This window comes from Cornus florida, unplaced genomic scaffold, assembly GCF_030987335.1.
Source record: "Cornus florida cultivar Cherokee Brave unplaced genomic scaffold, ASM3098733v1 CherokeeBrave_3.0.0_Hap2_Chr08, whole genome shotgun sequence".
In the NCBI taxonomy this organism is placed as follows: Eukaryota; Viridiplantae; Streptophyta; class Magnoliopsida; order Cornales; family Cornaceae; genus Cornus; species Cornus florida.
In genome coordinates, this window is record NW_026775578.1 from 96,666,675 (window position 1) to 96,694,166 (window position 27,492).

The 27,492-nt window shown below is 38.2% G+C and overlaps 1 protein-coding gene across 2 annotated transcripts; it reads left to right on the forward strand.

Moving 5' to 3' along the window:
• The first annotated feature begins 6,586 nt into the window (after positions 1–6,586).
• On the forward strand, positions 6,587–22,398 carry LOC132268295 (uncharacterized). 2 transcript variants are annotated; one of them, XM_059769131.1, is made up of 9 exons: positions 6,587–7,293; positions 7,445–7,986; positions 17,946–17,996; positions 18,071–18,178; positions 21,192–21,287; positions 21,386–21,484; positions 21,564–21,623; positions 21,715–21,783; positions 21,998–22,398. In XM_059769131.1, the coding sequence occupies exons 1-8, from the start codon at positions 6,720–6,722 to the stop codon at positions 21,778–21,780; spliced, it is 1,596 nt and encodes a 531-aa protein (XP_059625114.1). In that variant the 5' UTR covers positions 6,587–6,719; the 3' UTR covers positions 21,781–21,783; positions 21,998–22,398. The 2 variants fall into 2 exon arrangements, with proteins under 2 accessions (XP_059625114.1, XP_059625113.1); XM_059769130.1 differs by lacking the exon at positions 21,998–22,398 and having other exon boundaries at positions 21,715–21,909.
• The last annotated feature ends 5,094 nt before the right edge of the window (positions 22,399–27,492 follow it).

Below are 27,492 nucleotides of genomic sequence, written 5' to 3' on the forward strand. Positions count from 1 at the left end.
GACCCAGAAGAAAAAGCATATTGCATGGAGTTTTCACTTAAGGCTTCAAACAGTTCCCAAGCATCAGCTGCACTCTTATAAAGAAAAGCCCCATTATTGGATGCATCAACCATATTCCTATGTGAATCAGAAAGAGCATCATAGAAAATCTGCACCAAGTGCCATTTAGCAATATCATGGTGTGGACACTTTCTTAGAAGATCATTATACCTTTCCTATGAATCATGCAGTTGTTCACCTGAGATTTGGGAGAACATCATGATCTCTCTTCTCATTTGTGTGGTTTTACCCACAGTGTAGTGCTTTTTCAAGAACTCATGTTGCATCATATCCCAAGTAGATATAGAATTAGGTGGAAGGGAATGCAACCAGGTTCTTGTTTTGTCCTTGAGAGTGCGTCATTGGAAAAAGTAGTCAACTTGGTAGTTGAACACAATTCCAAAAACATATCCAAGTCCTTATATGTAGGAAGCATTTGGATCATAGCAGGTTTGACTTCAAAATAGGTTGCATCAGCATTTGGAAATACAAAGCACGAAGGGGATGTATATGAAATGGGAATGAAGTGATCCCTCATTTGTGGTGGTGATAGAGGAACAAGTGCTCGTGGCACTTATTCTCCATTTCATGGTGCATTAGTATTATCAGCCATTTTATCTATAGAGGAACTTTCTAACAAATTCAAATCCTTTTTAAGTTTTCTAATTTAACTAAGAGTTTTTTTTTTTATTTCAGGGTCATACAATATTATTGGTTCTGATTGAGTACGGCGACCTAACATGCACTAAGTCAACTTGCACAAATAGTAACAAAAGAAAATTTTCAAGTTAAAGAAACCAACAAGAACTCACAAAAGTTCCAAAATCCAAAGCTTCAATTCCTTAAGCGTCTTTGCCCTCGCTGCTAGATTCCTGCACTTAAAAAGAAAAAAGAAATAAGGTGAGATATAAAAAGTCCTAAAACTAAGAATGAAAATAAAACTAATTTTCAACTCAATAAACCGTTACACAGTCCCCGACAACGACGCCAAAAATTGATGTGTGTCAAATTATACAACTCGTAATAGCACGAATCCTTGCAGAATATGGTTATATTAAAGGTGTCGAACCTCGGAAACTGTTGTAGTTTATTTATGCATCCAACTAATATGATATTGATTCAATGAAAAAGATTGATTTGATTATTTGTCACGAACATAAAATAAAATTAAAACTAAGTTAAAGATAAGATTAAGAGAGAAAAAGTCTTAGGGATTGACTTCACCATGAATCTCGTATTATGGTCAACCATTCAACCTTGGAATTTCACAGTTTATGTATCATATAAATTAAACTTAATAACATTCATTTAATTTGGGTTTTGAAGAAAGATGTTCCATGAACTTTAACTAACTATAACCTATCTTCGGTTGGCACGAATTATTTACCTACCTACTTCTAATCTAATGCTGCAGTATAACTCGTCTTCCCTAGGCATAGATTATGAAAACATTCATTCATGCAAAACGTTTGAACACCATTGCATAATCTCCATTCTTATGTCCGATAGGCCTCCACCATACCGTCCAGTAAGAACAGGTTGAGAACAATTTAAGAATAATTATATCTAAGACAAGGTAATAATCATTAAAAAACCATTATTTCATTAAAACACCAACTGATCCGTAATTAGTTGCTCATAATTATGCAATCAAGATACATAAACATATAAAACCCCAAAGTTAAGAACGATAAAACCATAATACTTGAATTTGGGCTACATCAATGCCCTAAGAGAGGAATTAGCTACTCATGATAACGTGATATCATCTGTGTTGTTGTGATCTTCATCGCCATAGACTGCAATTCTCTTCTTGGGATTTCCACCTTCAAAACCCTAAAAGCCATCACTAATTGAGAGAAAATAACTAAGAGGGGAACTTTTTAATCTATGGCCTTGTGCCTCCTTTTATAGAAAAATTAACCTCTAATAAGGGTTGGACGGGCTTTTAGGTCTTCTTGGGTAATTTGGGCCTATTTGAGATGAAAAAGGACTTCAATAAGACAAATCCTGCATCAATTAAGTCTGACTAAACAGCAAGGGCTCGAGCTTTAGGGCTTGGGCTCGAGCCTCTTGGGATAAGGCCGAAGTATAACTTCAACACTTAGTCATTTTTCTTCAAATAATTTCTAAAGCGTCTTTTTCTTCAACAATTAGAATATTTTTGGGATGAATCTTTAACAGTGCTCAATCACCATGCTTTGGGGCTTGAGCCTTGGAAGTTGAGCTCGAGCCTTATGGACAAAGGCTCGAGCCTCGGCAACCTGGAGTTCTCCAAAGTGACTCTTGATATTGATAATTTGGGTTCGAGCACTCCTGTAAGGGCATGAGTACCTTGAATTTGGGCTTAAGCCTTAAGAGCTGCTCGAGCCTTGTTTACTTAGTTGGAATTCTTGCTTCAGTTGGTTTTTGGCTCGAGCCTTAGGAACAAGGGCTCGAGCCTTGACACTTGAACTTTTCCAAAATTACCCTTTTTGACTCTCAACTTGCTTCAAATGATCGGTAATAATTTTGTAATCTTCAATATCAATCTTTTATTCAATGAGTGCATACCCCTTGACAAATCCAGTTCGCCAATCAAGATGATATCAGTTTTTTCATCATAAAAGCTCGATTTTAACCATTTCTTTGGGAAAGTACTTAAAAACACGAAATAAACATAAATCAGTCTAAAACTGGATAGAAGTATCACTTAAGGTCTTAACATATGTGTATTTAGGGGCTCGAATATGCAATATTCAGCGCTTATCACACATGTTAAATGGTTAGATTAGTATGATGTGAGTATTTATCATTGTGTTCTAGCATTTCCAATCCATATTGTATCTTACACGATACTTAGAATTTCTGTCTTGAGGCCATAGGGGTGGTCATTGCATTTTCTAGTTTTGCATCAAAGTTTTCTACATTTTCGAGTCATTTTGGTAGACCGAAACTCCATTTCGGACAACCAATTTTTATTGCATTTTAATTGCAACTTCAAGCAGTAGCCATTTTACTTTTCGGACTGCAACCGTCAGAGTAGTTTTTCATTTTGGATGACCGATTTCCTGGCTTCATTTCGGACGACCGAAATGCCTTCTTGTTGCCAGCTTTGTTTTGGCCATTTGTTTTTCATGTTAGGGCCTTCATAGGGTCCCTATTGCATGTCTTCAACTTTATATGCGTTGATTCAGGTTTAGATGTACTTGGTATGTCACCTTTCTTGTCACTCGGTGCCGGGAGGTACCACGTGACCCCTTTGTCTTTTTGCTTCATCATTTGGTTCCATACTGTGTATTATTACCTCGTTTAAGGACCTTCTTCGTCCTAGGGGTGGCATTCGCCTCTAGTGACATTCTCTGTTGTTTCGTTTTCGCATTTCGGACTCGATATCGGGTCAAGTTTCGGGTTACTTATTGATGCACCAGGTTCTTTGAATTTAGGCCGTGACACAGCAAATTGATGTGTGGTAGCCTTGGTAGCTTTCACTTGGCTTAGCTTCGAATTGCCAAGTGTCCCATGTCTTTGGTGGTTACCTCCATTTCTGCAACCACCTTCTTTTTTCTCTTTGTTCCTTCTAACACATGATTCTAGCCATGTTTTTTTAGCATTCCACGATTTCAAGTTATGGGTAGTTCTTGAAATAAGTTTTCCTCTTGTTCTCTTCACAAGCTTACATGTGTCCTACGTTATTTTGTTCTTCTTCCTCATGTTGTCGATTTCTTCTTTTTTTTAGACACACGATTCCATTAATTTAGCCCTATTATCCATCACATTCGACAATTTCTTTCAGTTAGTGGTAATAACTGCATGAAGTGCCACCACTTTCAACTGACGTGCTTGTGTTAAGTGTCCCATGATTTAAGAAGTCTTTTCTTTTCATAGAAACCTTCTTCCTGTATAATTCTATATATATATCATGCATATATATCTGTCAATTATACACACGTTCTCCTTCGCTTTTGGTAACCTCTTCCAGTTGAACTTTCCTTTCTAATTTTCTTCCATGGCATTGTGGCCCCATGATTTTAGCGATTTCCTTCTTCATGAGTCGTATTTTTAGTACACACACACACACACACACACACACACACACACACACTATAAATACAGATCATCCCCCAAGTTCTTTTTCTTTTGCAACATTGTGTTTTGACTTAGTGTTGTGAGATTTATATGTACCACTCGCAAGTGCACGAATCTTTGCAGATAGGGTTTACTTGTAAGGGTGTCATACCCAAGGGACTTGTGTAAATTAAGTTTGTCAACAAATTTCTTAAATTCTAAATTAACTTTAAAGCAGGATAATCGAATTGTGATGAGTGATGATTAATTCTAAATTAACTGAGTAGAAAAATAAAATAAACTAAAGAACAATAATTAAATAGGATGAAGAAAATAGAGAGAGAGATGATTAGGGGTATGACTTCACCACTAACGTCGCACCACCAGTCAATTGTATCAATTTATTGAAAATATATCATATAACATGCATAGGGAATTAATCGTGGCTACAAGCACATATTAATTCAGTTCGAAAATAATATAATTTAAAGCTAAGCATGGACTATCTTCGATTGGTATAAATCATCTACCTATCTACTTTACTCTAGGATGTAGCATGGTTTATCTTTTCTAGGCATAATCCATTAAATCTCTAACATTATATTCAGAGAAATACCATTGTGTAATCATCTCATTCACAACTACAAGAAGCGAATGAGTTGTGTTCAATTACAAGATTAAAATATCTAAGACAAGATAGAAAAATATTTGTAATTGAATTAGAACTTTAAAACTGATTCTTATTGAAAAGTCAATTAAAAATCCTATACATTATACAATCATGCATGATAAAAATTGTTCTCCAATAATTAAATACAATCAAACCAGTGTGCTAAGCTAGGACTACATCACAACCCTAGCAAAGCGTTTAGCCAAGCATGACTGGAATGGAATTCTTCATGGTTGAGGAAGACATCTTCACTGCCATGGATTGATCTCTTCTTTCTTCTGAATGCTTCTCCTCTGATCTCAGCCTCAAGCTCCTCGGTGTGATGATCCTCAATGCTGTAGAGGACTCCCTTTAAATAATAAAAGATCAGCCCCTAAAGTTTCCTTTTTCATAGAGAAGACATACATAGAAATTCTGTCAAATAAGGACTCCAAAATTCGTATAGACTTCCAGGCCAATTTTGACAAGGTAAACAATTGTTTTATGGAATCCTTGTAAAATACAAAATTGTAACTCTTCGAATTTCCTTTCCATTTACGTGAGAATTTAGCTGTTTTGACATTTGAGGAGAGAGATACAACTAGATTACCAAAACGGGTTCAAGTAACCAACTTTGGCGAAAGTTTCCTTTTTGGAGAATGATTTTTCCTTTTCTTCTTCTTTCCATTCTCATCAACTTGTGACTTCTTTTGGACTATTTTCTAAGTATAATTAAACTTGGATCTTCAACATTGCTCGATCCCACATAATGTCATCTTTTAAAGCTCGAAATCACTGATCTTGACTGATTTTACAATTAAAGCTCTGAAATAAATAAAAACAATAAAATAATGTAAAATCACAAATAAACTATTATTAAGCGCTTAACACTTAGCAAGGTTAGTGACTAAATATTTGCTAAAATCCCTAAAAAATAGGAGAGATTTTTGGCACCACATTCTCCTTTTCCTTGCTTAGTCAACTTAGGTCTAACCATTTTGGTAAGTCTTCCTTCCTTTCATGATTTTGACAATACACGACTCCAAAATGCTCTACAATAACAATCCCTTGGAAGGATTGACATACCATGGTAAGTTCTATTGAACTTGCCATGTGTCATTTTTATATTGGTTTACCAATATCATTATGGCATAAGCTCTATGTATTGAAAGCTAATTGGTTGGATGAGCCTTATCTTGAATAATTGCATAAGTTTGCATGTATGTATAGTAGTATTTCTATGTAATCCTATGTTCCATATCATTAGGGAATCATGGGCCATTATTTAAAGATGGCAAGTCTTTATAGGACTCACCATTTCTAAAATAAAAGATTCCAGATCGGTGGGATTTAATTGGCCTATTGATCCTTGCTTCATATTACTACGTGAAATCATATGCATTTTAATATTCCAATATGACTTTCCTTTCAAACTTGCCATAGTTGCGATCAGGTGTGGGCCAATGGCAAGTTCCATTGGTTCCTTTTCATTAGTAGATGGCACAAAATCAATCTTCAATAATTTCACCATTCTATTACGCTAAAAATAATGGAATAAACAATGTGAGGGGGAGAGACGCAACATGGAGGATAGGTTTGAGATTCCATAAACAATTGGCTATTACTCTATGATTGAGAGTATTGATTTTCGTCTTAAAAAATTGAAACCAAAATGGAGATTAGGATTCGAACTGTTTGTACCAAATTTCTTAAACCATGTGTGAGAAAATAATGTAATTAACAAATGGGTTTTATTTTGGGTGCTACACCGGCCGAAACGGGTGTGGAGCGGGTCTATTTGTTTTGATCCATGGTTTTGGCGTCTGTGGGTTTAGAAGAAAACCACGTAACCCTAATGAGACTGCTGCTTTCTGTGTCACTTACTGTATCCGCACCTCTCTCTCTAAAACCACTCACTCTTGGTGTATTTCTCTTCTTCAATGAAATGAATTGAAGCTACAATTGCTGATTATATAATATAATCATGATGATGATGAAAAGATCAGTGCGATGGTCTCGCCTCTTACAACAATCCCAACCATTTCTCGTCCTCAAACAATCCCAACAATCCGACTATTACTCAACTTGTTCTCATCATCATCGTTTCCAAAATCTACCATTCTTTCCCAAAATCAACCATTTGCAGAATCATCATCAATTCCTTCCATTTGGGGGATTGGGGTTTTCTTTCCATCATCATCGATTCTACTATGATCAATCATCAGACGGAGAGACAATTGAGGAGCTTCTCGCGGAAGTTGAAAGGGAAAAGCACAAGGAGAGAGAGGAGAGGAAAAGGGCTGGTTTGGACACAGCCGACATTGATGCCGAGGACGAAGAGGATTTCATGGGTGTGAGTCCACTCATCGAGAAACTCGAGAAAGAGAAGCTCAAAGTCATCTCCACCGCCACTCTCAACCTCCGCGAAGAGCCCACTGACTCCGACAGCAGCGACGACGACGAGAGGTTCACTGAAGACGCCATCCAGAAACGAATCAAGGAATTCGACAAGAAGTTCGAGAGACACGGAGAGCTCCTCAACAACTTCACTAAAGCTGGTAAATTATTATCATGTTTTTTTGTAACTTCATGATATATTGAAAAATTCTTGCATTAGTAGAACTAGTCAAGTTTGGCACTGTAAGTTCTGTAACTGGGCATTGATTATTATTTTATGTATGTATGTATGTTTGTTTGTTTTGTGAGCAGAGACACTTGATGATGCTTTTAGATGGATGAATAGAATAGACAAATTTGAGCAAAAGCACTTCCGGTTACGCCCAGAATACCGGGTCATTGGTGAGCTCATGAACCGTCTCAAAGAAGCCACTGGCAAGGATAAATTTCTTCTTCAACACAAATTGAATAGGGCAATCAGATTAATTGAGTGGAAGGAAGCTTATGATCCTAGTAACCCCGACAATTATGGTGTCATTAATCTCGAACAATCAGGACCCTCCGTTGATCATTTGGAAGAACATGATGAATTTGAAAAGGACGAAGGGAAAATTATAGGAAAGGCTACACCAGATGAAGATGACGATGATGATGAGGAGTTCAACGACATGAAAGAGAAAGATGATAAACTCTTAGAGAAGCTTAATGCAATTGACAAGAAACTTGAAGAGAAGCTGGCACAGTTGGATCATACATTCGGAAAGAAGGGAAGAGTCCTAGAGGAGGAGATCAGAGATCTTGCTGAGGAGAGAAATTCATTGACAGAGAAAAAGAGGATACCTCTTTACAGGAAAGTAAGTGAATGTAGTAAAGCATGTCAACCTGATGGGTTCAATCTTCCTTTTCAGAATTATTATTGTTTTTTTCCTCATATCTTGTCACAAATTGTTCCTTTTATTGTTGGTTTAATTTATTCTCTTTATAGTTAGACCATGAAATTCTCCATCAGTTAGTGAATTTCAGGTGGATACTCAATAAAATTTACAGCCAAATCCACCTGCATACTCCTACAATCTAGCACTCCATAATTTCTGTTTCCCTGCTTTAGTTTTAAATATTTGCACTGTTAGAAATCCATTACCCAAGCTGGTTGTAGGAGTAACAGTGACTTCTTACTTGAGTGGGTGCAAAGTTAATGTTTCAGTGCCCTCTTTTAAGTTTTAAACTCATATGTATCAGGCTAGTGAGGTGGGTTGTATTATTATCATACAATTATGGCCTTCCCAGTAATATACAACATGGGTCCATTGTCACAGCGTTGATGCTATTATCAACTTTATCACCTATAGAAAATTTAACTGAACAACAGGATGTAACAAGTTTCTAATATCCTTTCTGAAACCATACCACTTTATAAGGATTAGAATGTCTAGCTGCCGAAAATTTCAACTTTTATGCAACCAACTAAAATATTCTTGCTATACCACCGTTGTAAAGTCGACAGTGCATTCCTTTCCCTTATTCAATACTTGTGCAGAAAATTTTGCAGCACCTCAAATCCTCTTCTTCAATCTTGGGTGTTTTCATGACTCATTGTACTACCAAAGGCTCCCTTGTATTGGCAAAGCATTCACATTTTCTTTTTCATCACCAGACTAGTCTTATAAATTGTTTCTAAAATTTATCCTCTTCGGTTTCGATGTGCTTCCCCTCTCTGCAAGTGAAACAACTGATTATTCTGGCACATTCCGCTCTTACACCTGTGATGTTCAGGTCATTGAATCTTGCGATTTCCTTCTCCTTTACACCTATCAGCATCACCATTTTATCTTCCATTTGTTTGGAATTTGGATAATTGTAGCAGTTCCTTGTTCAGTTGTTTGATCTGTTTATTGACTTCCACCATCTTAGTAGTGCATTCCTTCCTTTGGGCAGTGCTGTTAACATTTTAAGATAGTTGCTTCTTCACACCATGGCGACATACTCTTTTGTTATCCATTAAGGCATATTGTCAAGAATCTTCTAGATTGAGAGAATGAAAAATCCTCATCTCTAATGGACAGATCCAAATACTAGAGAAAACCAGAGGCACTTTCATTCTGTTTAAACCAATTTGAATGGAGAGAGAATTGAACTTAGAGGTGTTCTCTTTGATCCTTATAGCCTTTCGCTTCAACAAAATTAATCACTTATAATACAACTCCATTGCGTAAAAATCAGAGGGTAAAACTTATCAAAAATAAAATAAAAATCGGCGGGTAAAAACTGCCTCATATATTTGCTTTCATATGCTACCAAGTTCTTATATTTGACTTTCCTTGTCGGGTATGCTGTTCTTCAACTCTTTGAACCTTATTGTCTTTTAACTTAAGCTTTAGGACAGGACCTTCTTCTCTTTGGCTCTAGGTTTCCTTTTGCAAAGATTTTCTAAACTCGTATTTCAATGCAAATGTCTTTTGCATTTATCTTAGAAGAGAAATCAACTTTGATCTTGACTCGTTTATTGTTTATATTAAATCCTTGAATTGTCAACTCCACCATCATGTTTAAGTTCCTCTATTGATACTCATCCATAGAAGGGGTCTTCCTTGAAATCGGTCTATTCTTCATCCCTAAAGCCACTTTCCAATGTTCCAAGGAATCGTTATGTAGAGGAGGTAGGATGGGCAGTTGGTAAGAAGCTAATCCATGTAAATCAACTTCCACAACGAAAAAATCCGGATAGAAAATACTTTGATTGGAAAATTCTAAATTTTGCCTTAGAAAAAAAGTCGATATTGAAGCATGGATCGAGATTGATACCAACAGTAATAAAAATACTAAGACCGGTACTAATAATTAGGTGTGACAAGGAATGATTGGCTGGATTGCTTTCTTGACCTTGAAGAATTGGAACTTGGTGAAGCCCGTGACAGGATAAGCTAAACTAAAGTGAAAGTTCTGAAAGGATTTTAGTCGATATACCAGATGCAAGACTTCTTGCTTACCTTGTCTCTATCAAACTCGGTGCTAAATCTGGTCTTTCTTTCTAATGTTGTAACTTCTGCTTCTGAACACTCCTTATCTCCTATTTGGCGGCCTCTTGTTCACATGGCGGCTTCAACCGCTCTTTCACTCCTATCTTCCACAATCAAGGCACTTCGCAATCTCTCAAGTAGAGTTCCACTCAAATTTTTTTCTCCAGGTGAAAGGCAAACCTACCTCTTCTAATCTGGAAGGGCAATAGGCTTTAGACAAAGGGAAAGAAGGGGGCAAGAAGGGTGGGGACGTACGACATTAGAATGAGTTGAGTCGTCAAGATAAGGCTTTAATAAAAGGGATTTAGTCAATGTGCTTAGAGTGAGAACTCTACACCAGCCCTAAGGGGTATGCAAAGACAAAAGGAAATGAAGAGAGGAGATTAGGGCCTTGTTTCATGGAGTGTGGGATGGAACTACCGATACTGGTTATCCCTTTCCTTGGTTACATTCGGGAAGTCTTTCAAGGCAGATCAACCAGCATGGAATGTGGGGCTGTAAAGATTCCTTGCTTGGGTGACTGACTCATATGCTAAAGCACCCTTCTTATAGAGTAAGGAGTCAGCGGGGGTGGGATAGATTCTCGAAACCTCTTTTTCACCTCTAGTGGAGGCAAGGAGCCTAAATCTTTGAACTGGAGGAAATGGGGATGAATGGCAGAATGAGTGAAAGGCGTGCAAAGTGCCATATTCTGCTATGTGGTCAAAGGAGCAAGTGGAATGCCTTACGTACAAGGCCTATATGAGCTAAAAATCTTCAGTTTGCTCTTTTTTTTGGGCGTGGAGAAGCGTATGGTCCACTCAGTAGTTAGAGGACTCATTTGCTATTCGCGGATGATACTTTGGTCTTCTGTGAAGCAGAGGTGTCTTAATTGCTTTTAGGCGGTCTCAAGTTTGAAAGTCAATGTGGGAAAGAGTGTGCTTGTTCCAGTGGGGGGAAGTTCAGGAGGTGGCTTCTCTTGCTTCGGTTCTAGGGTGTCGGATGAGTTCCTTCACTATATCTTATCTGGGTTTGCCTTTGGGTGCTTCATCAAGGAGGGGGACGTTGTGATCGGGTGATCGAGCGATTTGAGAGAAGATTGGCTGGGTGGAAGAAGTAGTTATCTTTTGAAGGGTGGGATGGTTAACTTGGTATAGAGCACGTTGTCGAGCCTTCCAACTTATTCTCTTTCACTATTCCAGATTTCTTCTTCTATTGCTTGTAGACTCGAGAAACTTGAAAGGAACTTCCTTTGGGGCGGCCGGGGGGAGGAATTCAAGTACCATCTTGTCCGATGGGAGCATGTTTGCAGGTCTTTGCAGTTGGGTTGTCTTGGGTTTAGGAGGTTGGCTCCCTTCACCAGGGCGCTTCTTGAGTTCTTGGTAAGTGGTTGTGGAGATTTGGTTGCGAAAGACACCGTTTGTGGAGGAGAGTCATTTAATGCTGTTTTGGGGAGGATAGAAAGGGGTTGGTTCTTGGGACCAGTTTGATCTGCTTTTGGTGTAGGGGTGTGGAAATTTATTCAAAAGGGCTGGGATAAGTTCTCCAAGCATATTGGATTTGGAGTTTGAGAGGGTAGGGACGTCCAGTTTTGGGAGGATGTTTGGTGTGGTGATCGCCTGTTGTCTTGTCTGTTCCCAAGACTTTTCAGGATCCCTGTTGATAGACATGTTTTTGTAGCAGTGTGATATCGGCTTGATAGCGGTAGGCTTACTTGGTACGTGCGATTTCGGCAAGCTTTTCAGGATTGGGAGCTGGACGTTGTTTCTGCTCTACTGGATCTTTTGTATAGACAGGAGGTGGATGGTACAGATTTGGATTCATTGGTTTGGGTGCCTTCTCCTCAGGCGAAGTTCGAGGTTCGTTCCTTCTTTCTATGTCTTTCTGGGTTTCATGGATCTACTTTCCTATGGAAGACAGTTTGGCTATCGAAGGCTCCTCTTAGGGTGGCCTTTTTTGTTTGGATTTCAGTTTTGGGCAAGATTCTCATGTTAGACAATCTGAGAAAGAGAAGATAAATCACAGTCAATTGGTGTTGTCTGTGTAAAAATGATGGAGAGTCCGTGAATTATCTTCTTTTACATTGCCTTGTGGCTCATGAATGCTGGAGCCTTATTTTTGGTCTGTTCGGTATTTTTTGGGTTATGCCTCGGTCTTCAAGGGATTTGATTGATAGTTGGAGAGGCTATAGTGTGGGGGCCCATGCCCGTGAGGTTTAGAAGGCGACCCCTCTATGTGTTTGGTGGTGCATTTGGAAAGAGTGGAATCGAAGATCTTTTGATGAGGAAGAATCTCCCATTGGGGCATTGAAATTTTCTATTATTAGTTCTCTTTTTAGTTAGGTGATGGGGAGAAATTGTACATCTATTGATGAAATAATGGATTTTTTGGGTTCTTTGGGTCCTTAGGACTCTTTCTTTGGCTTCGGCCTTTGTCTGGCTTTCTAGACGCGTTCCCAACGCTTTTTAATATACTTTTACTTATAAAAAAAAAAAAAATTAAAGACTATCTACCATAAAAAAAAAGCTTCAACTCCCACTTGCAAGCCTGTCTTTGATCAATTCTTTCTTGTCCCTTTGGTTGCGTATTTATATCAATTGGATTTCTATCCACCCTTGTTCCCTGTGTCCATGACCTCAGTTTATGATTTGTATGATTTTTATTTTTATTTTTTGATAAGTAAAAATTCATCAAAGGCGCTTAAAAGGGGAGCGCTCCCAAAGAACAAGAAGCCGCCTAAATAGCGACACTACATCTTTAAGCTATCCACAAACTTCAAAAGACTATCTATAGATATACAATTTCGCCCATTAACCTAAAAGAATAAAGAAGAAAGTTTATATTTGAGAGACCAAATGGGAGATATCACCCCTTCAAAGGATCTCATATTTCTCTCAAGCCACAAGCCCCACCAAATACAAAGGGGGATGGCCCTCCAAGCATCTCTAACTTGGCTCTCCACTGTACACCCTTTCCAAGCCTCTAAAAAATCAACTATTGACTGAGGAAACACCTAAGCCACACCAAAAGCAACTAAGAACATAGCCCAAATATCCCTCACCACAGGACAGTGAAGTAAAAGGTGATTCACAGATTCCCCCGATCTCTTACACATGTAACACCAGTTCACCACAACCTGAAGTCTCCTTTAGAGGTTGTCGAGAGTGAGGATACTCCCAAGGGCAGCAGACCATGTAAAAAAAGCAACCTTCAAGGGTGCTTTCGTCTTCCTAACAGCTCTCCAAGGGAAACAGGGGCCAGGGATCTCCATAAGACTTTGATAAAAGGATCTAACCTCAAACTCCCCTATTAAGGATCCCTCCCACACCATCATATCCATACCCACACCCTCCACCACCTGGTTGTAAATCAAGGCAAGGAAGTCTGAAACATCCGTAAGCTCCCAATCATGGAACTGTTTGCGAAATTGTACATCCCAAGTCACCCTTCCATTATCAAGCTGATAACAGTCAGCAACTACTGCATACTTGTTCACAGAAATCCTGAAGAGGCTAGGAAATCTACGAGATAACACAAAAGTCCCCGCACCATCGGTCCTCCCAAAATTTGACATGCCTTCCGCTCTTAACTTTGAACCAGATACGGTTAAAGAACTCATTCCAGCCCTTCCGAATAAATTTCCAAGATCCCATGCTCGCTGGAATTCTCGTCTCCCTAGAAATCCACCCTCCATCTCCCTCCCCGAATCTACAAGATATGACACGCTTCCATAATTTTGTCTTTTCACCCCCAAATCTCCAAAGCCATTTACCTGACAAAGCCTTATTGAACATGTCCAGCCTTCAAATCCCCAAACCTCCCTTTGAAATAAGGGCACAAACTCTCTCCAAGTTGACTAAGTGGTATTTGATATGTATGATTTTGATCCCGTGTTTCAGAGGTGGTCACTTTTGATGCACTCAACCAATTCAGGAAAAGAAGTACGAGTAGATCTTCCGGGCATTGTATTATGAGCTATTGTGTTACAATTACAATGTTTGTCTTCTTCGTGTAGTTCTGCCACTTCTCCTCTATAGTCTTTCTTGCCTTGATCCCCTGGAACCCCTCTTGTCCTTACACCAACTTTTTCCCTATCCTCCTTATTGAATTCCTAATATGCAACCAGACTTGCTTGGAGTAGTTCCCTTGTTGATCACCACCCCATGAGACTCTCTTACCCTGTTTGGAGAAGAATAAACGGCATAGCAAATAGCATAAAAAAATATCCCCCTTGGGCCTAGTAGTGCTAGTAGGAGGGAAGGGCGCCTTTACAGCGAGAGAACGGGTTTGAACATCTTTACATGGATGACGAGATGGCGGGTCAGTCAATTGCATTAGGTAGGAGATAAGTTCCTTCCCGCGTTAATTGCTAATTCTTGGTCATTGAGCAATTGGGTGGTCTGTCACTCTCATGAGCGGTATAAAGCCCGTAGACTTAGCAAGGAGATGGGAATCAATCCAAGAATTGAGGCTCTAGATGAAGGATCTCTTTCTTTGAGGCTACACAGTTTCATTGCTTGAGAATTTGAATAATCTCACACCTTTTACATTCGTGAAGGGCTTGTTCTACAATCTAGGACATATCAAAAACTGTTAGCAAATATGATAGCCACGATTTATGGAATGACTTGCCATATTAGCAGAGATTTGATTATGTTATAGAATATGCTTTGATTTAATTTAGATTTGATTTAATTTTCTTTCTTGTAATATGAGCATGTGCTCTTTTATCTATAAATACTAGAGTTATGAATGAGTGATTTATCTCATTCAAACCTTTACACAATTATCTCATTTCTCTCTTTTTTATTTTTTTATTTATATATATTTCTACTTGGTAGCAGAGCCAGGGTGGTCTGACTGCAATGAGGGCATTTCAAGTTCGGCACCACCCATTCGGGAATTGTCTAAGGTGACATCGCCCATCCGGGAGGTGTTGTATAGGCAGGGTGGTCCAACGTCAATGAAGGCGTTGCGAGTTTGGCACCACCCATTTAGAAATGGTCTGAGGAGATATAGTTGTTTCTTTTTTATGGTCTGATGAGACATTGTTGATTCTTCCATCTACATTGTTTAAACATATGTATGAAGGGGAATGGTCTGAGGAGACATTGTTGATTCTTCCATCTACATGTTTTAAACATGTGAAGGGAAATGGTCTGAGGAGACATTGTTCGTTGTTTACGACTCATTCACTTCGAACATTCTACTATTTCTCTCGTTCCAAATGCACAACCATACACAATGTGGAACAATTCTCCAGAAATCGCGTACATCCCTTCTCACACGACATCCTCTCCAGACATGAATCAAATCCTTAGTAGATCGTGGCATTACCTAACGCATGCCGAACAACCCAAGAATAAGATTCCAACAGTTATGCGCCACAGGGCAATGCATAAGGAGGTGATCAACTAACTCCCTATCTTTCTTGCATAGGCAACACCAATTAGCAAAACAATTACCCCTTTTCCTCAGGTTATCAATTGTCAGAATCTTATCCCAAACGTCCAGACAAAGAAAGCCACCCTAGTTGAAGCCATGGATTGCCATAGGGTCTTCCACGGGAAGTCACGGTTATCAAAATTAGACAGACATAAGAACAAAGATCTTATTTCGAAATGACCGTGGGAAAAGGGAACCCATGTCAAATCATCATAACCTCTGCCAACTCCCTCTTGCTGATACAAATGATCCAGAAAAACGCATACCTCGTTCAACTCCCAATCCTGAAAAGAACGCCGAAAGTGCACATCCCATGTAATCCCACTACTATCAAGCCGATAACAGTCAGCTATGTAGGCGTTTTTATCAACTGCAATACTGAATAATCTAGGAAATGTACGAGATAATGGCTGATCACCACACCAAAGATCTTCCCAAGAACAAACGCGACTTCCATCACGAACTTTGAATCTGATATGAACAGAAAAGGCATCCCATCCCTTCCGAATGGATTTCCACATCCCAACTCCTCCCACAAGAGAAACCGGACGTGTAGACCAGCTACCAACCTTTTCCCCAAACTGACAAGAGACTAACCTATGCCAAGGACGATGTCTTTCCCTCCCATATCTCCATAACCATTTACCCAGGAGAGCTTGATTAAAAGGAACTAATCGTCTAATGCCAAAACCACCCAACTTCATAGGCTTGCAAACTTGCTCCCATCTGACAAGGTGATACTTGAACTCGTCACCCCTTCCTCCCTATAGGAAGTCCCTTTGAATTTTTTCAATCCTATCCGCAACGGAGCATGGGATTTGGAACATAGATAGAAAATAAGTGGGGAGGCTCGATAATGTACTCTTAATAAGAGTAACTTTACCCCTCTTAAACAAGTATTGCTTCTTCCATCCTGCGAATCTTTTCGCATACTTGTCAATCACTGAATCCCAACTCCCCACTATCCTTGAGGAGACCTAGGGGCAAACCCAAATAAGGAATACGAAAAGAACTCACCTTGCATCCAAGAATTGCAGCTAAAGAAGAAATATCCTGAACATTCCCTACTGGGACAAGCACACTCTTAGCCACGTTTACCTTTAGCCCGGAAACTGCTTGAAAACAAGCCAGGATGCACCTCAAATATCGGAGTTGAGACACATTAGCATCACAGAAAACCAGGGTATCGTGTACAAAAAGTAAATGAGAGATCTCCATCTGATGGACTAGATCTCTAGCCACCCTGAAGCCCTTAATAAGACCAAGATCCTCTGCCCTGCACATAAGTCTGCTTAAGCCCTCCATAACAATAAGAAAAAGGAAAGACGACAAAGGATCACCTTGTCTTATACCCCGACTGCAGCCAACGAAACCAGCGGGAGAACCATTCACAAGAATTGAAAATTTGATTTAATTTCCTTTCTTGTAATATGAGCATGTGCTCTTTTATCTATAAATACTAGAGCTATGGAAGAGTGATTTATCCCATTCAAGCCTTTACACAATTCTCTCCTTTCTCTTTTTTTATTTTATATTTCTACTAAAACAATCATCAGCCCCCTCCATATCAATCAGATCAAGTATGGCGAGATCAACTAGAGGCGGAAAGTGACAAATCACCAACATGCATAGTAGGTCTAATCATCTCTACTTCTTGGGCTTGCTGTTCTTTCCCTCCACATCTCTCATGCATTGACACGTCGATGTTACTTTGATACTAGATTTGGTGCAGAAAATAGGAAAAACCTGGATGAAATGGAAGAGAAACAACAAGAACTTACTTATCAAAATAAATAAATAAATAAATAATAAAATAAAAAATAAAAAATAAAAAGAAGAAGAAGAAACAACAAGAACTCAATTGTATTAAGGGAGAGAAAAATATGAGGAGTTTACCTTAGAAGTATATTTACTTTTTTTTTTTTTTTTTTCATAACAGAATGACAGGAGGCTCCTCTTATAACTGGTTTAGGATATTTTAATATAGGATATAATTGTTAGCTCACATAATGATGAGTCCTTCCAGTATGCATAACCAAATATCACTCTTTTTCTGTTAAACGAATTTTGAAGTTTACAAGGACTTTTTGAGGCTTCAGAAAGCTCTCCCAAATGCTACCTTGAATAAGATGAATTTCTCTGTTTATTGTAAATTCACATTTTTCTCTATTATATAACCATGCTGAGTGCCACCATCTATGTAATTTTTAATTCTGTCTGTCTCATGTCCATCTTCTTTTGCATGTTTGTTGTTGGCTATGTGCATTTTTAACATTTTCTTTTACATTTTATTTTCTCTCTACGTGTGAATATGTAGTTGGATGTTCTTCCATGCTTTTTAAACTTTAACTCTATTGTCGTGATGATGGCAGGGCTTTGATGTACGACTAATTGATGTTAATCGGACTTGTAAAGTTACAAAGGTACTGTTGCCGCTAATTTGAAATATCTTAGATGAACATTTTTGCAATTTAATTTAGATCTTATTTTCCTATAGGGGGGCCAAGTGGTCAAGTACAGTGCTATGTTAGCTTGTGGGAACTATCATGGTGTTATTGGCTTTGCAAAAGCAAGAGGCCCCGCGGTCCCAATTGCCCTTCAGAAGGTATCATTGGTGCTTTGAATTTTTCATGAACTTTATGTATTCTTGAAACATCATTTAGGCTCTGGTGAGCCTATCTACGGTTCAGCTTATGATAATAATCTAATCCATTCAAGATTTGTCAACACATCATTTACAGGCCTAGCCTCAATAGCTTAGGAAATGCTGTCTTGCAAGGAAAGAATTGATCCTTCAATTCTTTCTTTAAAGCTTCCCATCTTTCAATCTTAGGATGGCTGGCCAGCATTAGCATAATCCTCCATCCGTCTTCTCCACCAGAGTTTGGCATCCCCGGTGAGATGCATGCTGGTGATTCTTACCTTTTTTCCCTCTGGAACACGAGCAGCCTTAAAGTTTCCCCATATTGTCCAACTCTCCCTTCTGTGTCACCTGACCAAAAAAGAGTATGGTCTTTCTGAGAAGAGGAGAATATCTACCTTGAAGATCTTCTGGAAAGTTGCCCATCAAAGGAGCATGGGCAAACCCAGTGCACGAGACTCCCGTCATTGCGGGGTCTGGGGAGTAAGCAGCCTTACGTCCGCATGCAGATATGCTGTTCAAGACATGCCATTCCCATGGAAGAAACTTCCTGTTCAGTGAATTTATGGAAACAAATGAAACAGTGAATTTATGGAACATAATTTTGTTCCATGATTAGCAGTGATCTTATTTGTGTTCTTCGCCTGGTAAACTTGCTTAATCAGATTAACTTATCAGTATATTACATATGCCAAGGCGTAGGGCATTTGTTGGCGAATAAAACATAATATATATATATTTTTAATTTAATAAAGATTTAAATCCAAGCAAATAAGCATTGGCTGCTTGAACCAGTTTGCTAGTCAAGGGAAATCTTTCGTTGTCTCTTCTCTCACCATTTGGCCTTCTATTCTATTGGTCTTCCTTTAGTTTATTGTCACCTTTAATTTGAATCAACTGACTCCTACATGTATTGTTAATTGTTATCTATATTGAATATGATTAAAGATTCATCTCTTCAATGAGGGTGGGCCTTGGCACAATGGTGAGGTTGGTCCATTGTGGCTTGGAGGTCATGAATTCCAATCAAGGAAAAAGATTCTCCACATGCAGAGGTTAGGCTACATACATCTGACCCTCCCCAGACTCTCGCAATGGTGGGAGCCTCGTGCACAAGGCTAACCCTTTTTTTATTCATCTCTTCAATCATTTAATGACAATTTCTAGTAATCTATATCTGTTCTTAATGTTGTGAATATGTTTCAGCATGTTGGCTCTTTCATGTTAAAAATCTTCAAAAATAGTTTTTTGGAAACTGTTAGGATATTGTGTCATGGCTTAAATATGTTTTAAACTTGTTTTTCAAAATTAGAGTTTTGATCCTAAAATTTCTCAAATAGATTGATCAAGTTTAAAAAACCCTGTTCAACTCTAATTGAACCTTGCGCACTTTGAAATATCAGAACCTTGAGTTACAATGCTCTAATCACAGTTACCGTAATTTGCTTTCTTCATATTAGTAAAGATAGTGCAAAATTAATTCTTTTTGGTCTGTTTATCACCCACTGTTGTTTTAGCAAGACAGGTGTGCAGCAGTTAGTCTCATGAGAATGAAACAACTGATTTATGACACCCTGACTTCATATTTTAATGTTTGCTTAAGCGTTCCAAGTATGACCTCTCAAGTTAGTCAAATATTGAATACGTCTTCTACTTCTTTTATTTTTATAGTCATACTCGATGCTTTTTGGAAATATTTTAGTCAACAAGATTCATTTTATACATCCCTGCTATGCTAGAGGAATTCACATCTCATCGTGGCCAACATTTTATCGTCTTGTCTCTCATTTATGTAATTATCCTGAGCCATATCCTCCGTGACCAAAGCGTCTCAGCTAACTTTCACTTACCTTCTTGATTTTCCTTCATTGGTACTGCCTCTGAGGTCCAAACATGGATCAGGAATTCGTCCATTTTTAATAATTTGTGTGGTCTCTCCATATCTATATCCACACCTTATCTATGTTGACTTTTTGGAGATGTTTCTTGGTTGCCCCATGTTCTTTCACAGAAAGCAAAACTAGTTTCTTAGGATCAAACTCACTTGGAGGGAAAGAGAGAATGAGAACTAATTGATCTAAACGCGTGAGTTGTAACTTTATTGCCACCTTTCTTTCATACCTTTTTTTTTTTTCAAGTCTTATTGATTTTTTATTTCAAAATATCTAGAGAAAGGTGAAAGTGTCATTTGCATTTGAGCTATCATATTCAACATGCATGAGTTTAGTTATTTTCTTTTTGGGTTCTGGAAGAAAACTGATTTATGCTTTTGCCAAGTGGGCAGCAACTATCTGCTTAATAATCTACAGTAGCAGCATTTTTTTATTTTATTTTTTATAAGTAAAAATGTATTATAAAGCATTCAAGAGAGGCACGCATCCCGCAAACAACACAAAGGCAGAAGCCAATAAGGAGTCCTACGGACCCAAGGAACTACAGTAGCAGCATGTCGTCCATAACTTAGCCATCTTAAGAGGATTAACTATGCAGCTGGTAGCATTTGTGAGTTTGGATATTCAATAATAATGTTTTTAATGTATAGAAAGGTAATTTTGTACTTGCGGTGATCTTTTGTTTAAACAACGTTAAGTTGCCAAAATAGCAGGTAAGGATAGGACTAATATCTTTCTGGAAACTGGTTTAAAAAGCATACAGAATTGTCTATGATAAGTCAGTATATTTGTTAAATTTTCTTACACTTTGGACAGTTTCTCTGACCGAGTGCAATTGAAAATTCCTATAACCCTCCAAATACTTCTGTTTTAATGTCCCAGTGTTTGTCCCCATTAACTGAGGGTGCTGAGAGGGTTGGACGGGTTAGAGACCTAACAGTTTGTTGAAAATTTCAATTGAATAAGTTTAATTAAAGTTCCTTATGTATAAGCTGTATTTGCAATTCATTAAAAGTTTCAATTTTAGATGCATCACTGCATGTTGATGTTTTGTGTCGTTTACTGATTGATTTTACATTGAACAGGCATATGAGAAATGCTTTCAGAATCTTCATTATGTAGAACGGCACGAGGAGCATACAATTGCACATGCAGTACAAACAACATATAAGAAAACCAAGGTTTTCAACCCATTTGGTGGTTTCTTCTAAATTCCTTTCCCCCTTTTCTTTTATTTACCTGCCAAAATGGCTTAACTTTGAATTCATGTATCTTGCAGGTGTATCTCTGGCCTGCCCGTACTACAACGGGTATGAAAGCTGGCAAAACTGTCGAAACCATTTTAAATTTGGCTGGCTTCAAGAATGTCAAGTCTAAGGTAATATGCTAAATTCATTCTGTATTGCAAGGGTGGTACTGAAAATCTGCTCTTGTTCTAACCTCAATTGACTTGGTAGGTTATTGGCTCCAGGAATCCACATAATACAGTTAAAGCTCTTTTTAAGGCTCTGAATGCGGTAAGTAGGCCATAAAAAATTTTGTTTTCCTTTCATTTTGGTTAAACTCCAAATTTTCAATATGTACTGATTCTGTCTTCACGTTTTCCAGATCGAAACTCCGAAAGACGTTCAGGAGAAGTTCGGCCGGACTGTTGTTGAGTCGTACTTGCTGTGAGAGGTATGGTTTATAGGAGGGTTCACATCTGATGTTTCTGTTTACATTATATTTAATTTGGAAGAGGGTCATATTCATGTACATTGGACGATGAAATTCTGATGAGGAAATTAGAGTTTTTGTTATATTTGTAGTGGCTTCGATCCCTTGAATGGTGTAGTTGTCTACTCTTTCTTGTCTTTACTACTATGTTGACATCTTCTTTCTTAACATGAAGGGAAGAAACGTCGTGGTTCTCAGCCGAAGAATGAAAATGAACTCTTAAAATTTCTACTTATGGAAAGTTGACTCCAGCTTTTGCTTCATCACATCATTGGGTTAATTATGCAATTGCCAAGTTTTATTGTGTCATTTTCTCCTATAATAATGCATCTTTTACAACTGAATCGCCCCAGCCAAATGTGGTATGCCCACTTTGACTATTGAATAGTGCTTTCTTTTAGTTTCTTCTTATTTGCAGTAGTTGTACTTGTCATTTGAGCTCGAGGTCCTTGTCTGCTTATACTTAATGGTTGGGAGGAGTTTGCGTCATGTAATGCCTCGTGGCTGCAAAGGTTAAGTAGTCTAATGTAAATTGAGCAGCTCAACTTATTAGTACATAATCATCTTGTTCAGTTATGACCCATACATGAGTTGTAAAAACAACCTAGATTGCTAACTGTTAGCGCGTTTTTTTGGGCTTCACAAGGCTGATGGAGTTTGTGGGCGTGCCAGAGTATGTATATACTCAAAAATGATTGAACACCAAACTATATTTCTTTTGGTGGCTGACTTTAGGCGATTGTGCAAGAGAGAGAATATGAGAACTCACGGCTGGATTCTTTTTTTGCCTTGTTGCAATGACTTTTTATAATAGTGTTGAAAAGAAATAAAAATGCAATTTAAAGTAAAGTAATTTAAATGTACTGGCTGAATTGAAATTGACTTTAAAGGAAGATGGCTGAATGAAAATAAACTTTAAAAGAATTGGCCGAATGGAAATTGCATGGAAAATAATGAAATGAGATAAACTGGCTGAATTTAGATGACAGAAATCTGATCAAAGATTGCTATTTAATTCAATTGAATAAAACAAACATTTTGAAATGAAATAGAATAATTAAAGTATTGCAAAAGAAAAGTAAGTTTCTGGAACTTAGATTCTTTGAATGAAAATTGCTAGACGAAATAAAGATTTGATAAAATGACGTTGAATCAATTGATTATGAAATTCATGGTTTTGTGAGTGGTGCTGGACGGTTTGGAAAGATTATAAACTTTCTTATTTATGCTAGAAAATCTCTCTTGCCTTGATTTCTTCCTTTTTGAAATTAAATTAGGCCAATAAATTGTGGCCAAATTTGCTCCTTGCGTGACACATGTCATCCTTTAACTTTGACTCCCTCTTGCTTAGGTCTTTAGTTATTGACTCACAACAGTTTCCTGGGTCCTTTGTACTTCTCTTGCTAACGCATTATTACCTTATTTGAATAAGTCAACTTCACACTCCTTAAATATAGCAACTTCTTTGTCAACTTCTCCATAATTATAGTAGCCCTAAGTGCAATCCATCTTATTTCTTCACATTGTCTCCAAAGTGGCCTTCTTTTGGTGCCATGTCAGGGCCATTTGTCGCTATTTAATTCATTCACGTCACCGCTTAGATGACTGCCAATTTTTGGTGCAAACAAATGCCCCCAAAATTTCGAATGTCTTATCGGCCACCCAAGCCGATAAGATTTTTGGAATTTTAAAGTGTATTGAAAATCACATGGAAGAAAATGGCAGCCAACGAGTTTCTAAACTTTATTTCTTCCGGATCACCTCTAAGTTGGTTTTTATTTTGCGTCAGCTAGAATTGGCTGATCCTAGTTCTTCCATTATTCCCACAAAGCTGGTTGATACCCTTCAAGGTATCAACCATTTATAAACCCATGATAGACCTCATCATTGAAGTTTCTTAACTTTTCTAGTAAGGCATGATCGTGATCGACCAGGATCAAGTTGTTATGTAATGTCATTTGGGCCGATCTAATTGGCTTCTCTATTAGAAGAACAAAATTCTGCCGGAGCTTCTCTGGTGGCTGATCCTCTTGAATTTTTATACTTCCATGGAGCTTCTGAAAGCACCTTATCCAAAGTTTCTGAACGTTCATTTTCTTTAATAATTTAAGCTATATATCAGCTGAAAATACCAAGAATAGTATTTTTTTTGTGGCCGATTTGTTCTCGCCCAAGTAAGCTTTCAGAATGTAAGCGGCCATCATGGCCTGACTCTTCCTTGATTCTTTATTTGGCACTTTAGCAACTGGTCGAGGAAGTTTTATACTTAGCCAAAATACCTTTCTGGCTATCGTTTTTAAGTTATCATTAGCCAGACTTCTTGTCATAGTGGCCGATGCTGGTCGCCCCATTTTATTTGTTCTTTTGAACTTTAACAGAACATGATTCTCGTCGTCTAGCACTGCATCGGCCACGTAAAATTTTGCACTACATGGTCGATCTATTTTCTTCCACAAATTTCTCTTCAACTTAACCTTTTTTCATTGCCATCCCCGCTTTCTTTTCCTGAAATTAGGTTGAGGACGACAAGCTAAAAGAATTCTTTCAGCCAATGACGGTTTTGGCTGAGGATTAGTTATCACTCTCGGCCAAGCATTCTGGTAATTTGGCCGACTTGATCCTACAATTCTTTTACTTTGTTGAGATGTGAATCTTTCTTGAATACTTCTTTTAGAAAACCGAGTTTGGACTTTTATTTTATAAAAAAATTTAACTTTACCTCGGTTGATAACTTCCACTGAGGGTAGCAACCATGTTGAATGAGAGCAGATTGTGTTTCTCTCAATTGTTCTTTTATTTCTTCCACAGCATTGGCATTTGGAGTGGCTGACGGTTTACTCTCAGCAACCTTCGGCTGATTCCCTTCATCAACCTTTTCTTTGGGAGCCTGGCCGATCACATTACTACCTACTATGAAAAGATCATTGTTGAACCTCGTGACTTTTGACAGCTTTTTGGAGAATTTCAAAATGTCATCATCAATTGCCTTTTTTCCAATATCATCCACTCCCCTTTTGGCCGATATGGTAGATGGTCGAATGTGGCTTGTGGCTTATTTTGGCTTGGTAAGTCAAAATTGAGTGAAAAATATTTCTTCTATCTGCTGTCAATTAAAGATGGAATTTGGTGGCAGATGAATATACCACGAGAAGGTTGCCCTTCTCAAAGAGTTTGGGAAAAGCCTCATCTTCAACCAAGGGTTTGTACCAACCTCACCACATTGAACTGTGAAGCGACCAATGTGCTTTACTACTGATGGTTTCCTTCGCCACTGAAAGTCACAAAGTTAGGGAAATTGTATCATCTAGGAAACTTTATCAAGTTATATGTGTCTGGATAGAGTTTTTTATACATTGGTCGGCCTATTCGCCTAAGACCATTACCATATTCTTGCTTTATAATATCAGGCAGTTGAACTTTATCGACTGTTGTTGGCTGATTGGGCTGATCAACGACTGGTCGATCTTAATTTACCACTAGTGGCTGATTAGCCATCGACTGCCTCCCGAGTACCAAAGGTTTTCGTTGATATACCACTGGCGACTGATTTTCCACTAGTGACTGTCTTCTGGCTGATTAGCCATCGGTTGCCCCCCGAGTCTTTGCTATGGTGGTTCTTGAGCATATAGTGGATTTAGAGCTCTCTACTTTACTTGGTTACCCCCCGGGTTAAAAAGTTTTGGCTGATGTGCCACTTACGGCTGATTTTCTGCTGGTGGCTGATTGTAAACCGGTCATCCTTCTGGCTGTGATTGATTTACCACTGGCAGTTGATTTTTCGCTGGTGGCTGATTATAAATTGGCCAACCTTCTGGCTGGTTAGCCATCGGCTGCCCCTCGAGTGTCAGAGGTTGTGGTATATGAGAATATAGTGAATTTATATCCCTCCACCTAATCTGATTTCCCCCTGAGTTAAAGGGTTAAAGGGTACCCGAGAAGGGTTTGAAGGAATTACCTGTGGCCGCTGATGCTGATTCGTCATTGGCGGCTGCTGGAAAATTGAAATAATTGGTTACGGTTGGTTCTCTGCTCAAACCGATGACAAATTTAGTGATAAACTTGCTGTCGTGCTTAGTTAAAGTAGAACCATAGGCGGCCAGGGTTGTGATAGCTCAGCAGCCACTACCGGCTAAACAAATTGTAACGAAATCGGCTGAGTATCCGATTCCTAATTGTTAAAGTTCCCAGCCTGAGCTGGCCTATTCATAATGGTGGCTGAAAGCCGAGATATTATTTTGTGCAGGTCATTTTGACTTGCACTCATTCTTTAAATCGCCTCTAACAAAGAGCACACCTGTGTTTGAACAATTGCTACTTTTGATTGTATAGCTAGTTCATCCACAGGCCTAATGTAGAGTTACCAACCTGAGCTGGCTGATGTTCTTCTTCCGGATCATCGTTTGTGGCTGCGGCCTTAGAGTTCTTCGGTCGCGGCATTACATATTCTTTTAACACCAAGTGGGGTCCCATCGAGCATGCCCATTTATGTTCGCGCGTTTTTTGGCTTCACAAGGCCGATGGAGTTTACGGGCGTGCCAGAGTATGTATATACTAAAAAATGATTGAACACCAAACTATCTCTTTTGGTAGCCGACTTCAGGCGATTGTGCAAGAGAGAGAATAGGAAGAACTCTCAGCTGGATTCTTTTTTTACCTTGATACAAGGACTTTTTATAATAGTGTTAAAAAGAAATAAAAATGCAATTTAAAGTAAAGGAGTTTAAATGTACTAGCTGAATTTAAATTGACTTTAAAGGAAGATGACTGAATGGAAATAGACTTTAAAAGAACTGGCTGAATGGAAATTGCATGGAAAATAATGAAGTGAGATAAACTGGCTGAATTTAGATGACAGAAATCTGATCAAAGATTGCCATTTAATTCACTTGAATAAAACAAACATTTTGAAATGAAATAGCATAATTAAAGCATTGAAAAGAAAAGTAAGTTACTGAAACTTAGATTCTTTGAATGAAAATTGCCATTGGACAAAAGAAATAAAGATTTGATAAAATGACATTGAGTCAATTGAATATGAAATTCATGTTTTTGTGGGTGATGCTGGACGGTTTGGAAATATTACAAACTTTCCTATTTATAGAATTTTGTCTCAACTTATTTTCGTAACTTTTTGCTAGAAAATCTCTCCTGCCTTGATTCTTTCCTTTCTGAAATTAAATTAGGCAAACAAATTGTAGCCAAATTTGTTCCTTGTGTGACACATGTTATCCTTTATGTTTGACGCCCTTTTGCTTAGGTCTTTAGTTATTGACTCACAATAGTATCCTGGGTTCTTTGTACTTATTTGAATAAGTCAACTTCACACTCCTTAAATATAACTTCTTTGTCAACTTCTCCATAATTATAGTAGCCCCAAGTGCAATCCATTTTATTTCTTCACAGTGTCTCTAAAGTGGCCTTCTTTTGCCGCCATGTCAAGGCCACTTGTCGCTATTTAATTCATTCACACCATCACTGAGATGACTGCCAATTTCTGGTGCCAACACTAACAATAGATAAGAATGTGAAGTGGATGATACAATTTTCAGCTTAAATCAAGAATATTCTTTTGGGAAGTGAATTCCCTACTGGTATGTTATGGTATGGCTTTTTTCTCTTTCGGATCCAAAATTTATTTATATGCTTGATTCCCGATTGATTGAGGCGAAA